This window comes from Carcharhinus amblyrhynchos, chromosome 9, assembly GCF_965287045.1.
Source record: "Carcharhinus amblyrhynchos chromosome 9, sCarAmb.v2.hapA, whole genome shotgun sequence".
Classification (NCBI taxonomy): domain Eukaryota; kingdom Metazoa; phylum Chordata; class Chondrichthyes; order Carcharhiniformes; family Carcharhinidae; genus Carcharhinus; species Carcharhinus amblyrhynchos.
This window is the reverse complement of record NC_137332.1, coordinates 36,588,265-36,600,619: the sequence shown is the minus strand read 5'-3', so window position 1 is coordinate 36,600,619 and position 12,355 is coordinate 36,588,265. Positions and strand designations below refer to the sequence as shown.

Genomic DNA, 12,355 nt, shown 5'->3' with positions numbered 1-12,355 from the left:
TTGTCAACCTGCCCAGTGTTACTGGAGAGGAGGCTACCAAAATAGCGAAACTTCTGTACTGATTGAGGGGTTGTGTTCTGGATAGTGATTATGGAGGCTTTGCGTATGAGGCTGTGCCAGGTAAAGACAAGATAGAAACATAGAAAGTTTACAGCACAGAGGGAGGCCCCTTGGCCCATGGTGTCTGCATTGACTGGAAAACAAGCCACCCAGCCTAACCCCACTTCATGCAGGTGCACTAGAGCGCACATGCAGATACTTTTTAAATGAGTTGAGCATTTCTGCTCCATTATCCTTTCCGGAAGTGAGTTCCAGACCCCCACAACTCTTTTCCCTCGAACATTTCTATTAATCATTTAAATCTATGTCCCTTAGCCACTAACCATCCTGCTAAAGTAAATAGGCCCTTCACGTCCATTTTATCCAGACTCATCATGAGGCTGGAGCTGAATGATCAACAAGCAGCTGAATATCATCCAAAACATGTGCAATTACTGGGAATAAGAGTTCACTTTGCTGTTCAGTAACATTTATGGAAAACTTGAAACATTGCAAGTTGGTCAGGGAACCCTTCTACAGGGTGACCTGTGGGAAATGCTGCATCAAGACAAACAAGGAGGGCCTCTTCACACAGGAGGCAACTCCGGCAGCTTTAGTAAGCTATAATGAGCTGGGATGGCTATCTTCTGCATGTGGCTAGGTAGCTCCACTGCCTGCAACCTCTTATTGCACTACTGCAAAATGGCTCCAGAATGGGATGGAGTGAGGGAATTGCATGCTTATTCGTAGTGCTAATTTTAGCACCTGTCTGCCTCTGCTCCTGGCCTCGGTGGAGGCCAGCACTCAAGCTCAAAAGTACTAAAGGTGTGTGATTAGTTGTCTTTTTTGTCAATCACAAAGACCTGCTCTTTAAAAACATACTCCAAGTAGAATATTTTGAAATTTACCTCAGTTTTTTTCAAATTTGAGCAACAATTGTTAAAACTGACTGAATGGCATGAGTGTACCTGAGAAATTAGTCCAAGTTCAGCCCATAGAATCAAAGTTCTGGACAAAAATATCAAATACAATTCTAGACCATTGTAAGAGACAATGTTTGTAAAATAAAAATGTGAACTAAAAGTCCAAAGATAATTCTGTTGATACAATAATGTTTTAAATTTATTTTGTTTGCATCGTTATTTTGAACAGGAACAATTTCAGTTACTGATGAATAAAATGAAGCAAGTTACCAGTTCTGGGAAGTATGTGAGAACATGATGGTAACCAGCTTGGATCATCAGAGTGACAAGACCCTGTTGTAAAAATTCATCATCAATCTGGAATAGAGTGAAGAGAGGCAGCAACAAAAAGATCAAGAAGGATAAAGCAATGAAGAAATAAAGGATTCATGTACTACAAATCAAAAGAAAAATCTGATCAAATTCAACTATGCCATGTCACAATTAGTTTAAAAGATTGGGAGATTTCTTGCTGCATTATCGTAATACTGTGCCACAAGATTAAGAATGGTGTGGATTTATTCCTTGAATGACAGGATGACAGACACTGATTGAAGCTTGAGCCAAATTTGTGACATGTAACAGATCAGAATGTTGACACAGGTCATAACTGACGACTGTTAAATGTCCAAATCCTGATTAAAACTGGAAATATGCAAGAGGCCAGAACTTGAGGATGTTGAACAAAGCAAATAAGACAGTTAAGAAAACAATAAATCATGTGTCAATGCCTGAAGTTGACATCAATATCATTGCAAAATAAGTTTAAAAATCCACTACATAAACAACCACAAACTTTGCAAACATAAAAGCTGCAGATAACAGAACTACATTTTTTATTCATTCACTGGATGTGAGTGTTGCTGGCAAGGCTAGCTTTTTGTCCATCCCTAATTACCCTTGAACTGAATGGCTGGCTAAGCTATTTCAGAGGGCAATTAGGTGTCAACTACATTGCAATGGGTATGGAGGTCTCATGTAGGCCAGACTAGGTAAGATGAGGAACCAAAATGAAGATACAGTACAAGACCACAGTATAGGCCAGAGATGCTGCTGGACAAAACTTACTTGCAGAGGCAGAACAGCAATAACTTGCATGTATATACAGTCAACAACATAAGTAAAATATCCCAAGGCTTCACAGGAGCACTGTCAAATAAAATTAGACACAGATTAGAGATATTAGTATAGGTCACTAAAAGAAGAAACAAAGAGATAGGTTTTAAAGGAGGTTTTAAAGGAGGATCATTAAGGAGAAGAGAAGGGTAGAAGGACTTGGGAGGCAGGGGTTGGAAATTTAGCCCAAGCAGATAAAGCAATGGCCACCAAAAGTAATGGGTAAAATAGGGGATAGGCAAGTGGTCAGAATTAGAAGAGCAGAGATTTCAGAGGATTGTAGGGCTTGGGCTGGTTACACACACAGGGAATTGAATAAATGAGAAATTATTTAGTTTTTTACACCCACATATCAAATTATATACTACATTTACAGCATGCTGCACAGCAAATTGCTAAGGCTTCTTTGGCAGTACATCCCAATTCCACAACTTCCAGGCAAGATTTGCAGGTACATGGGATCATCATCACCTTCAAATCGCACCTTTCTGGCTTTGGATAAATATTTTCTTTGTTTCATTATCTTCGAGCCAAAACTCTAGAACTCCCTACCTTACAGCATTGTGGAAGCAGCTACATCATATAGTCTGCAGCATTCAAAAAGACTAACCAACACCTTCCCAGGTCAATTAGAGATGGGCAGTAAATTCTGGCCTTGGCAGTTATGTTCCCATCCTGAAAATTAACTAAATCATAGGGGCAGCATGGTAGCACAGTGGTTAGCACTGCTGTTTCACAGCTCCAGGGACCAGGGTTTGATTCCCGGCTCAGGTCACTGTCTGTGTGGAGTTTGCACGTTCTCCTTGTGTCTGCATGGGTTTCCTCCCGCAGTCCAAAGATGTGCGGGTTAGGTTGATTGGCCATGCTAAATTATCCCTTAATGTTCTAAAATGCTTAAGTTAGAGGGATTAGCGAATAATATATGGGGGTAGGGCCTGGGTGGGATTGTGGTCGGTACAGACTCGAGGGGCCTCTTTCTGCACTGTAGGGTTCTATGATTCTATAAAAATACTCCCAATTCCTGTAAATCATTAAGAAAATTATTGCACTGCTAAAACTAAAATTTTATGCAAATTATTAAATAGTGTAAGAATTCATTTCCATTATACAAATAAAATGTTAGCGATTGATTGATTGCACATTATCAGAACAAAACTACATCAAACATACTATAGCTGTTGGATCTGACATTATATAACTAGTGCTACTTTCCAAAACATTTGCGCAAAATCTCCAAAGTGCAAAAATCTTTGCAATGATTATGGACATGCCCTGTCTGGGAGACTTGGAATTTTTAAAAATATAAGGCCCTCCTAATTCTGCCACCCCATTCCGAAAGTGCTAATGTGTTGGATGACATCAACCCTCAAGATTTCAAAGTAGCTATTGTCCATACTAGCTGAGACAACCAGTACTGGCAGGTTATTCAACCATGAAGGGTGGCATAGCTAAGTTAATGGTATTGTCACCCAAAATTCACATGTGTATTTTCCAGCAAATCATAAAATAATAACGAAGAGTAGGAATACTGGCTGATTTCCTCTCTGCCCCACACCTAGCCAAGAGGCACTGAGGTATTGTTCAATCGAACTTTGAATTAGTTATTGCATTAAATTTTCTTTTTGTCAAATAATCTGGACAAAGGTGTTTGCTGAACACATTCTTTGAGGAAACTGATACACTTGGTGGAATACTCATCAGGATATTCTCTAAAATGGTTTACATGTTGTGATGTGTTAAAATCCACAGATTGTACATGAATACCTAACTGTTTTCTAGCTTTGTACATTGCCTCTACTTCCTTGTAAGAAATTATTTTATCTGCTTTTGAGTACAAGTAAAGTTCAGGCCACCTTGATGGGTTCACCTTCAAAGCATCATAGCATGACAAGGAGACAAACTGTGTCACTGGATAAAGCACAACCTTAAGAACTGCAATCAAGACAAAAGCAGGAATAACAATGCATTTCACAAAAACATTGGTTGAAGAACCCAAGACAGCATACAGTGCACGAATACCACCCTGGAGGTTCCTGTTTCCAGGTGCACTATCAAAAATGGCTCCTATCACATTTAACTTGGTGAAATAAGTTTCAGTTTTGTTACACTGGAGCTCAACAATGGGGCGATATAGCATGCATCCACCATTACTGAAAACGTGGAACAAGATTGGATGGTCTTCTATGCCAATGTCAAATAGAAGATCTAAGAGTTTTCTTGCAGTGTTATGGAGATTTTTGCTGAAGATTCCAGAGAAAAATATCTGCCGCCATGGAGCAGTATATCTGAGAACTATACAACCCTGAAACAAGAAAAGTAAATAGTTTTAATACAATATACAAAAGACATTCATCCCTACTGCAAAGGAGAGTGGTGAATTTTGTGATGACTGTTGAAGATTTTCAATATCCCCATGATAGAGTGGAAATTAAATTTGCCATTTTAAAAATCTCAGTAGCTGCAACCACTGAGTCATGGCATGAGGGAGTTTAATTTGCTAAACAGCCAACTGTCCTTATTTTGACCTACTACTACTGAGAAATTCAATGCTAACAAAAACAGAAAATGCTGGAAAATCTCAGCAGATGTTGTCAGACCTGCTGAGATTTTTCAGTATTCCCTGTTTTTGTTTGATTCCAGCAGTAATTTGCTTTTATATTGCTTTCATTTGTGAAATTTGATATCTCATTATAAATGGTCTATCATATTATAATACTTACTGTTATGGGAACAATTCTACTCATGTTCACCCAGAGTGAAGTATCTTCAAAGAATACTTACTGGCAAATTCTTGGGGGAGAAAGGGACTGAGGGCATGGCCTTACAATTTACTGGGAGAGTGGACAAGGGAGACAGACTACTACAGACTGCAAGATGCATGTCTGGAGTTGGAGGCTAAGATGCAGCAGGTCAGTTTCCACATGAGACTTTGTTTCGAAAGGAAGGTAAGGCTAGAAAAAAACAAATAAACAAATGAAGGGAATAAAACATGTGGTTTATTACTTTTTCATGAATAGAACTGTGATTAAGGAAGAAATGGTATATTTAACTGACAGCGTGTAAACTCACTTGTTGTTTGCAAAACAAAAAAACTTAGTTAAACTGCAGCAGGCTGTGTCTCACTATGTTTCTCTGTCTGCTTATTGAAAGATTGGAGAAATGCTAGCGAAGGCCCAGGTGAAAGACATGCACCAATAATTTTGGAATTTCTGCCCATCTTCCACCAAAGGTATGACACCCAATCAAGAGACCCCACAAGGAAATTCAAAAAAAGTATGTACAGTTTGGATATCAAAGATGTCCTAATTGTTATGCTCCTTGGTAACTATTGTATAATTAGATATTGAGCAGAACAGACATAATTCATAAGGCAAGGATGATTGAATCACTTATGGAAGTGGCTGCTATCTTTGTCTCTGAAGGAATATCAAAGGTAAACCCCTATTTGGTAACATTAACCCAAATTTTGTGCAACTTCATTGAAAATGCAATAATAGTCAGAAAATATTCATGAATCAGAATAATACAAGACAGATATAGTGGACAGAGTTATCAATATCTATAGAGATATAGAGCAATAAGATAATGAAAGGGATGGGTAGGGTAGAGGTAGAGAGATTCTTCCCGCTCAGAAAGGATAGCAGGACTAGAGGGCACAGCCTCAAGATAAGGAGGGGGCAGTTTAGAACAAAGTTGAGGAGGAACTTCTTCACTCAAAGGGTGGTGAATCTCTGGAATTCTCTGCCCGTTGAAGTGGGGAAGCTACCTTGCTGAATATATTTAAGTCACGGGTAGATAGGTTTTTGACAGACAAGGGAATTAAGGGTTATGGGGAGAAAGCGGGAAAGTGGAACTGATCCACTTATTGAATGGCGGGGCAGGCTCGAAGGGCTAGATGGCCTACTTCTGCTCCTATTTCTTATGTTTTTTTTTATAAACAAGAATATCAGTAAATAATAGATACATAAACAATAGGTTGTGCATCAGGATACACAAATCAACCAGAATTCTTACAGAGAGCAAACTAGAGTGCTGAACTTGCATAATTTCATTTAGTTAATATCTTTATTTAAGCTGGATTCTGAGAGGTTATTTGATGAAGTTCAGTATGACCACTTTAAGAATACATAATAAATAATATGAATGCAGCTTACAGAAAATTAGTCAGGCATGAGTAATCTACTTATGTCTGTGTATCATTGAAAATTTAGATATAGTCTACTTATTATCTAACTAACCAGTAACAGTGTTACCCAGTAAAATCACCAAGAGTTCAGCACAGGCCTGACATCAGAGCCAATGCCAATACTGTAAATTCACAGACTGAGTTAATTAAATGTGTCTGGCTTCCTTTTGCGGAGCTAGTGTTGAACCAGTGATGTTTTGCATCTGTATTCTGATAGCAGGTTTAACAAATAATGTAATATTACAGTAATTTGGCAAAATCCATGTGAAACAAGGGGGAAAAGTTTTCTATTTATGCCCAAGTCATGACTTTCTCAATTTTCATCATACCAACATGTAAAGGTACACTTTCACATATTTCAGTAGTGAACACCAAAGGTATTTATTAATAAGAATTTTACAGTTTCATGGCTGTAGCTAGCTCCAAAAATATCTCTGTCTAGGAGTCTCTCTCACCATGGGGTGATTCCATACACTGAGTCCCGATTGGTCACCCAAGCCATGTGACAATTACTATGCCGTGTTGACCTTAAAAGGGACAATCACCACATAATGTGACTTGAATTTTATCTATCTGTGCACTTTGGTTACAGCACTATTACTGCTACCTTCTTAAGAGTCTTTCATAACAAAACACTACCTTTGTTTCTCTTTCCACAGATGCTATCAGACCTGCTCAACTTTTCCAGCATTTTGTTTTTATTTCAGGATTTTAGCCTCTATAATATTTTGCTTTTATTTATTATTTATATTTCTTTCTTGCCAACCTTCCCGTGAATGCAATAGCTGGAGGCTAACCTTGCCACTGCCTTCCGATACCAGTCACTAGACCCATAACTATCCCATTGTACTGTCAGTGGAACAACCATTGCCCGTGTTTGCCAACAAGCTTTGCACATTCCTGGTTGGAACCCATCTGGAGTATTGTGAGCAATCTGGGAAACATACATTTAGCTGGAGGGAGTGCAACATAGATATACAGAATGAAATTTGGATTCCAAGGATCAAATTATGAGGAGATTATGTAAACTAGTATTCCCTAGTTATGGGGTTATTTGATCAAAGTTTTCAACTTCTTAAAATGATCAATTAAGGTAGAGAAACACCACCATTGACAGCATTGGTACCATTGTTGTGAATCTCCATTAGTGGAATACCACTTGGGTCACTGTCTGTGAGGAGTCTGCACGCTTTCCCCATGTGTTTCTTCAGGGGGCTCTGGTTTCCTCCCACAGTCTGAAAGACATGTTGGCTAGGTGCATTGGTCATGCTAAATTCTCTTAGTGTACCCGAAGAGGCGCCGGAGCATAGCAACTCAGATTTTCACAGTTAACTTCACTGCAGTGTTATTATAAGCCACTTGTGACACTAATAAATAAATATAAATGAACGAAGTAGCCCAATTGTAATTTAGTGATTGAACCAGTGACCTCCCCCCCACCCCCTGTCCCCAAAACAAGCAACAGAAGTTAAAATGCCAGGAATATGGCAAGAGAAAATATTTTTTATCTGGAATGCACAGCTTGAAAAGTTTATGGAAATAGATTTAATAATAACTTTTGAAAGGGAATTGGATAAGTAATTGATGAGGAAAATTTTGCAGGGATGTAGGAAACAGTGGTGGAGTGGAACTAATTGGATAGCTCATTCAGAAAGCTGGAACAGGCACAAAGAGTTGAATGTCCTTCTTATTGAATGTCCTAATTACTAGTATGTTCTTTGTTCTTACTATAATCTAATTTGCCCTTAATTATATCAAGTAATTGTAGATCAGCTGGAGAACACAGTTACATAGAAAGATCTGTGGAGGACATATCTATTGGTAGAAACGGACAAAAGGTTTCACTGCATGCTTTGCACCTTTAGCACAAGCCAATAGTTGAACAAAAAAGCAAGATGCTGAAAATTTGGAATAAAGCCAGATAGCATTGAAACAGTTAGCAAGTCAGGCAGGATTGTAGAGAACGAAACATCTACATTCCTATGATAAGTCAGGCTTTGTTAAATATATGTCCTTCCCAAACAATTATAATCAAACTATTAAAGGCTATTTAGTTGCTTAAATATTATCCTTTCATTTCTAGTATTCAAGTTGAGGCATTTGCATCAGAACTGGAAAATGATCAATGACCTGAAACGTTGCCTTATGTTTTAACCCACCACAAATCCTGCTTGATCCGCTAAGCGTTCCTAAAATGTTTTGTTTTTATGTTAACTGTTTAGTTCATTGTTGGAAACTAAAAGAATCAGCCTCTCTTACCTTTCGACACTGAATATCTTTTATAGCTTTTGAAATTTACAAACAACTTGAAATGTGTTAATTGGATCATAATAACAATTAAATGTGGAGCAATATTTTGATATGTTCTAAAATAGATACGTAAAAAGAAGCCATTTTCCTCAACACCAACCTGATTTTTGTAGATATTGCTGTATTTTGCTAAATGTTTGTCTTGGGAGCCACTCCAACCCAACAGAATTATCACAGGGTCTTTTTTAAAGCCTAAAATACATTAAAAAAGTTATGTATACACAGTTGAATGGTACATCTAACATTGATATTGATGCATATAACAGGCATAATTTCAATTTGGATTCCAATGAGAAGTCTGGCTTTGTTAAAAATGAGTCCTTCGCAAACAATTACAACCACTGAACTATTAAAGGGTAATTAGTTGCAATATTTTTATTTCATTTCTAATACAGTGCAGCCCTGTTATAACGTGATGGTTGAGGTCCATAAAATGTTATTGCGAAAAAAGCGGGCTCGTGCTAAATCAGGGTTTGAGAAAATCAGTGTTCAATTAATTAATTAATTCTTTGTGAAAACGAAATGTTCCCAATTATAGTTGACATAGAAAAAGACACGCATAACATCTGCCTAGAACCCTACCTCCAGTATAAAACTGGTCAATTAAAGATAATTCATTGATACTAGTTGAGAAGGTCATTAGTTTATCTCATTACATGGTGTCCTCAGCAGCCAAACTGGGGAGGAAAAGGGGAAGCTTTATGTAATAATCTTGTATCTTGTATAAGAAATGAATTGTGAGCCAAAACAGCAAGTATTCAAAAACTTTTCACCAATGGTCCTATTATAGGATAGCCAGTGAAGTCGAAGGAACAAGCAAGCCTATTTCTGCTGTAATACATAGAGACAATGGTCGAAATTTTCTGGTTCTTCCCACCAGTGGGATCTCTCAGTCCGATCAGCAGTGGAGGGTGTGAGCAAATGGAAAAGCCTTTGCCGCAAAACTAATCAAGAGGAAGCAGTTACAAAAACATTGACATCTTCCAAAATGGCAGGGGTTGAGGGGGACAGAAGGACACCTGGTTGACCAAGGGGAACAAATTTCAATTACAACACACAAACCAAGGATGTTACAGTCCATTCTGTAGTTGTAGTTTTTAAAATGACCACTTCTACCTGTTCCTGTACAGGTTCAAAAACAGCTTACGACTCAAAGGAAAAGCTGTAAAAATAATAACTTCAAAGTAATGAATAGGATGTGAAGTTCCCTTGCTGACACAAGCTCTAAGGAATTTCAAGTTACTTACTTCTTATAATCAAAGGAAGATTGGTCAGGACAGTGAGAATACTCAATAAGAAAAGGAACAATGAGTTCTGACTCTTGGAAGTGAGAAAACCTTAGTAAGGAGTTTAAGATGAGGGATATTCGTGAAAATGAAGCTGGACTTCTCTTTGCTTTCCACGATGGATCCCACAATAATCAGACTTTGGCGCAGGAGACCAAAATTGTATAGTACCTGATATGGTGCAACAAGATGTGGTAAAGCATGTCTGTGCTACACCTATTTCATAATTTCATTTGGGCATAGCCCTGTATTGTAATGGAGCGAGTGACCAGCTGTAATATTATTTACACAGCTTTGCTTATTTGGGGGTACATTTTTTCACAAGCTGTCTGGCACTGTAAAACAGTCACATTTAATATAATTACTTATTAAAATAAATACAATTTATTATAAGGCAGAATTCTCCCAAGCCCCCACTGGCGTCATACAGACTGCATCCAAAATAGATGTCCTGGAGGAGATCCATCTTCCAGCCTAAATGTCCCTGAAGATCCACTTTTCTTCTGTCTTCTGCTCTCAGAGTGCTCCAAAAGATCTATCTTCATTATCAAGTGGCCCACCTTCTTTCTTCAATGGTGGGTCAATGATGCTGGGCGCCTTTTCAATGTAGCACACAGACATAATGACAGACTACACACCATTCAGGCTTGCCCCAAAACTGAAGACATAGTCCACCCATCTACATAATTAATTTGATCAGGGCCAGAAAGTTTGGTACCAAGGAAGCACAGAAGTTAATTGCAAACCACTATACTTTGTGCCATTCAGTTTGGGACTTCGAGGGCAACCTCAATTTCACAAAATTAGATGAGAATTAATAACTTTACTCAGCAAAGAAAACATATGATTTTGAGATAACCACTAAAAATGGGGTCAAATGAACAACAATAAAATAAATGTAATGACCTGCAAGAGACCAAAATCTGGATTAAACACGCGGAAGACACTTGACATCATACTTCCTGATAGCAGCCTAGTTCACAGAATTCTTTACAGTTTGATTTATTATTGTCACGTGTATTAGTGTACAGTAAAAAGTATTGTGCATTAAATAAATGCATTATTCCAAAGATCAAAGTTAAGTTAATCGGCCATGCTAAATTACCCCTTAGTGTTAGGAGGACTAGCAAGGTAAATACGTGGAGTTACAAGAATAGGGTCTGGGTGAGATTGTTATCAGTGCAGGCTCCATGGGCCAAATGGAGCCTGCACCTCGGGATTATAAAATTATTCAATAAGTAAATAATGTTTTGTTCACATCTCGGAGCTGCTGCCTAAAAAAGGGCCTCAGCAACTATCCCCGGGTTTGAAAGTTGCCACTCGAAGCGAGCACCTGTAACGCAAAGACTGACAAAGAACGAAGAACATTACAGCACAGCTCTCCAAACCTGCACTGACTATGCTGCCCGACTGAATCCGGGAACCATATCCGTCTATTTCTGTATTTGTCAAGACACTCCTTAAAAGTCATTAATGTATCCGCTTCCACTACTTCCCCTGGCAATGAGTTCCAGGCACCCACCACTCTGCGTAAAAGATCTGGCTCATACATCTCCTTTAAACCTTGCCCCTCGCACCTTAAACCTCTGCTCCCTAGTAAATGACTCTTCCACCCTGGGAAAAAGCTTCTTACTATCCACTCTGGCCACACCTCTCATAATCTTGTAGACTTCTATCAGGTCTCCCCTCAACCTCCATCATTCCAGTGAGAACAAACCAAGTTTCTCCAACCTCGCTCCATAGCTGATACCATCTATACCAGGCAACATCCTGGTAAATCTTTTCTGTACCTTCTCCAAAGCCTCCAAATCCTTCCGATAGTGTGGCAACCAGAATTGAACATTATATTCCAAGTGCAGCCTAACTAAGGTTCTATAAAGCTGCAACATGACTTGCCAATTTTTGAACTCAATGCCCGGGCCGATGAAAGCAAGCATGCCGTATGCCTTCTTGACTACCTTCTTCACCTGCGTTGACACTTTTCGTGACTTGTATACGCCCAGATCCCTTTGCCTATCAATACTCTTAAGGGTTCTGCCATTTACTGTATATTTCCTATCTGTGTTAGATCTTTCAAAATGCACTACCTCACATTTGCCTGAAGAGGGGGAACATCGCATAATAAATAATTTAAAAGAAAACAAATTATAGCCGATGCTGGAATCTGAAACCAAAAGAGAAAATGCTAGAAAATCTCAGCAGGTCTGGCAGCATCTGTGAGGAGAGGAAAGAGCTGATGTTTCGAGTCCAGGTGACCCTTCTGTCAAAGGATTACCTGGACTCGAAACATCAGCTCTTTGCTCTCCTTACAGATGCTGGGGGAACACCACAAGCGGCCTTTACCTGACTCGCTGAGTGGTTCGGGAAACACCACGGTGTATTCTAGGTCCCTATCGCCCATCTTCCACCCGCTGCCGGTCTATCCGCCTCGGCCTCGACTCGATCCTAACGGCCGG

General features: G+C 38.9%; 1 protein-coding gene across 1 annotated transcript; it reads right to left on the bottom strand.

Annotated features, from left to right (window-relative positions):
• Positions 1-1,143: 1,143 nt before the first annotated feature.
• On the bottom strand, positions 1,144-12,355 carry tmem53 (transmembrane protein 53). Its single transcript, XM_080195451.1, has 3 exons — positions 12,243-12,355; positions 8,714-8,805; positions 1,144-4,419 (listed from the first exon to the last, which is right to left on the bottom strand). Exons 1-3 carry the CDS (start codon positions 12,298-12,300, stop codon positions 3,727-3,729), a joined length of 843 nt encoding a protein of 280 aa, XP_080051577.1. The 5' UTR covers positions 12,301-12,355; the 3' UTR covers positions 1,144-3,726.

Excerpts from the sequence above, each read along its gene's own strand:
- tmem53 (XM_080195451.1), bottom strand. The coding sequence starts at position 12,300 with ATGGGCGATAGGGACCTAGAATACACCGTGGTGTTTCCCGAACCACTC. Across the intron at positions 8,806-12,242 it reads CGAACCACTCAGCGAGTCAG|GCTTTAAAAAAGACCCTGTG; the intron begins GTAAAGGCCGCT and ends AATGTATTTTAG. Across the intron at positions 4,420-8,713 it reads GCAATATCTACAAAAATCAG|GGTTGTATAGTTCTCAGATA; the intron begins GTTGGTGTTGAG and ends TTCTTGTTTCAG.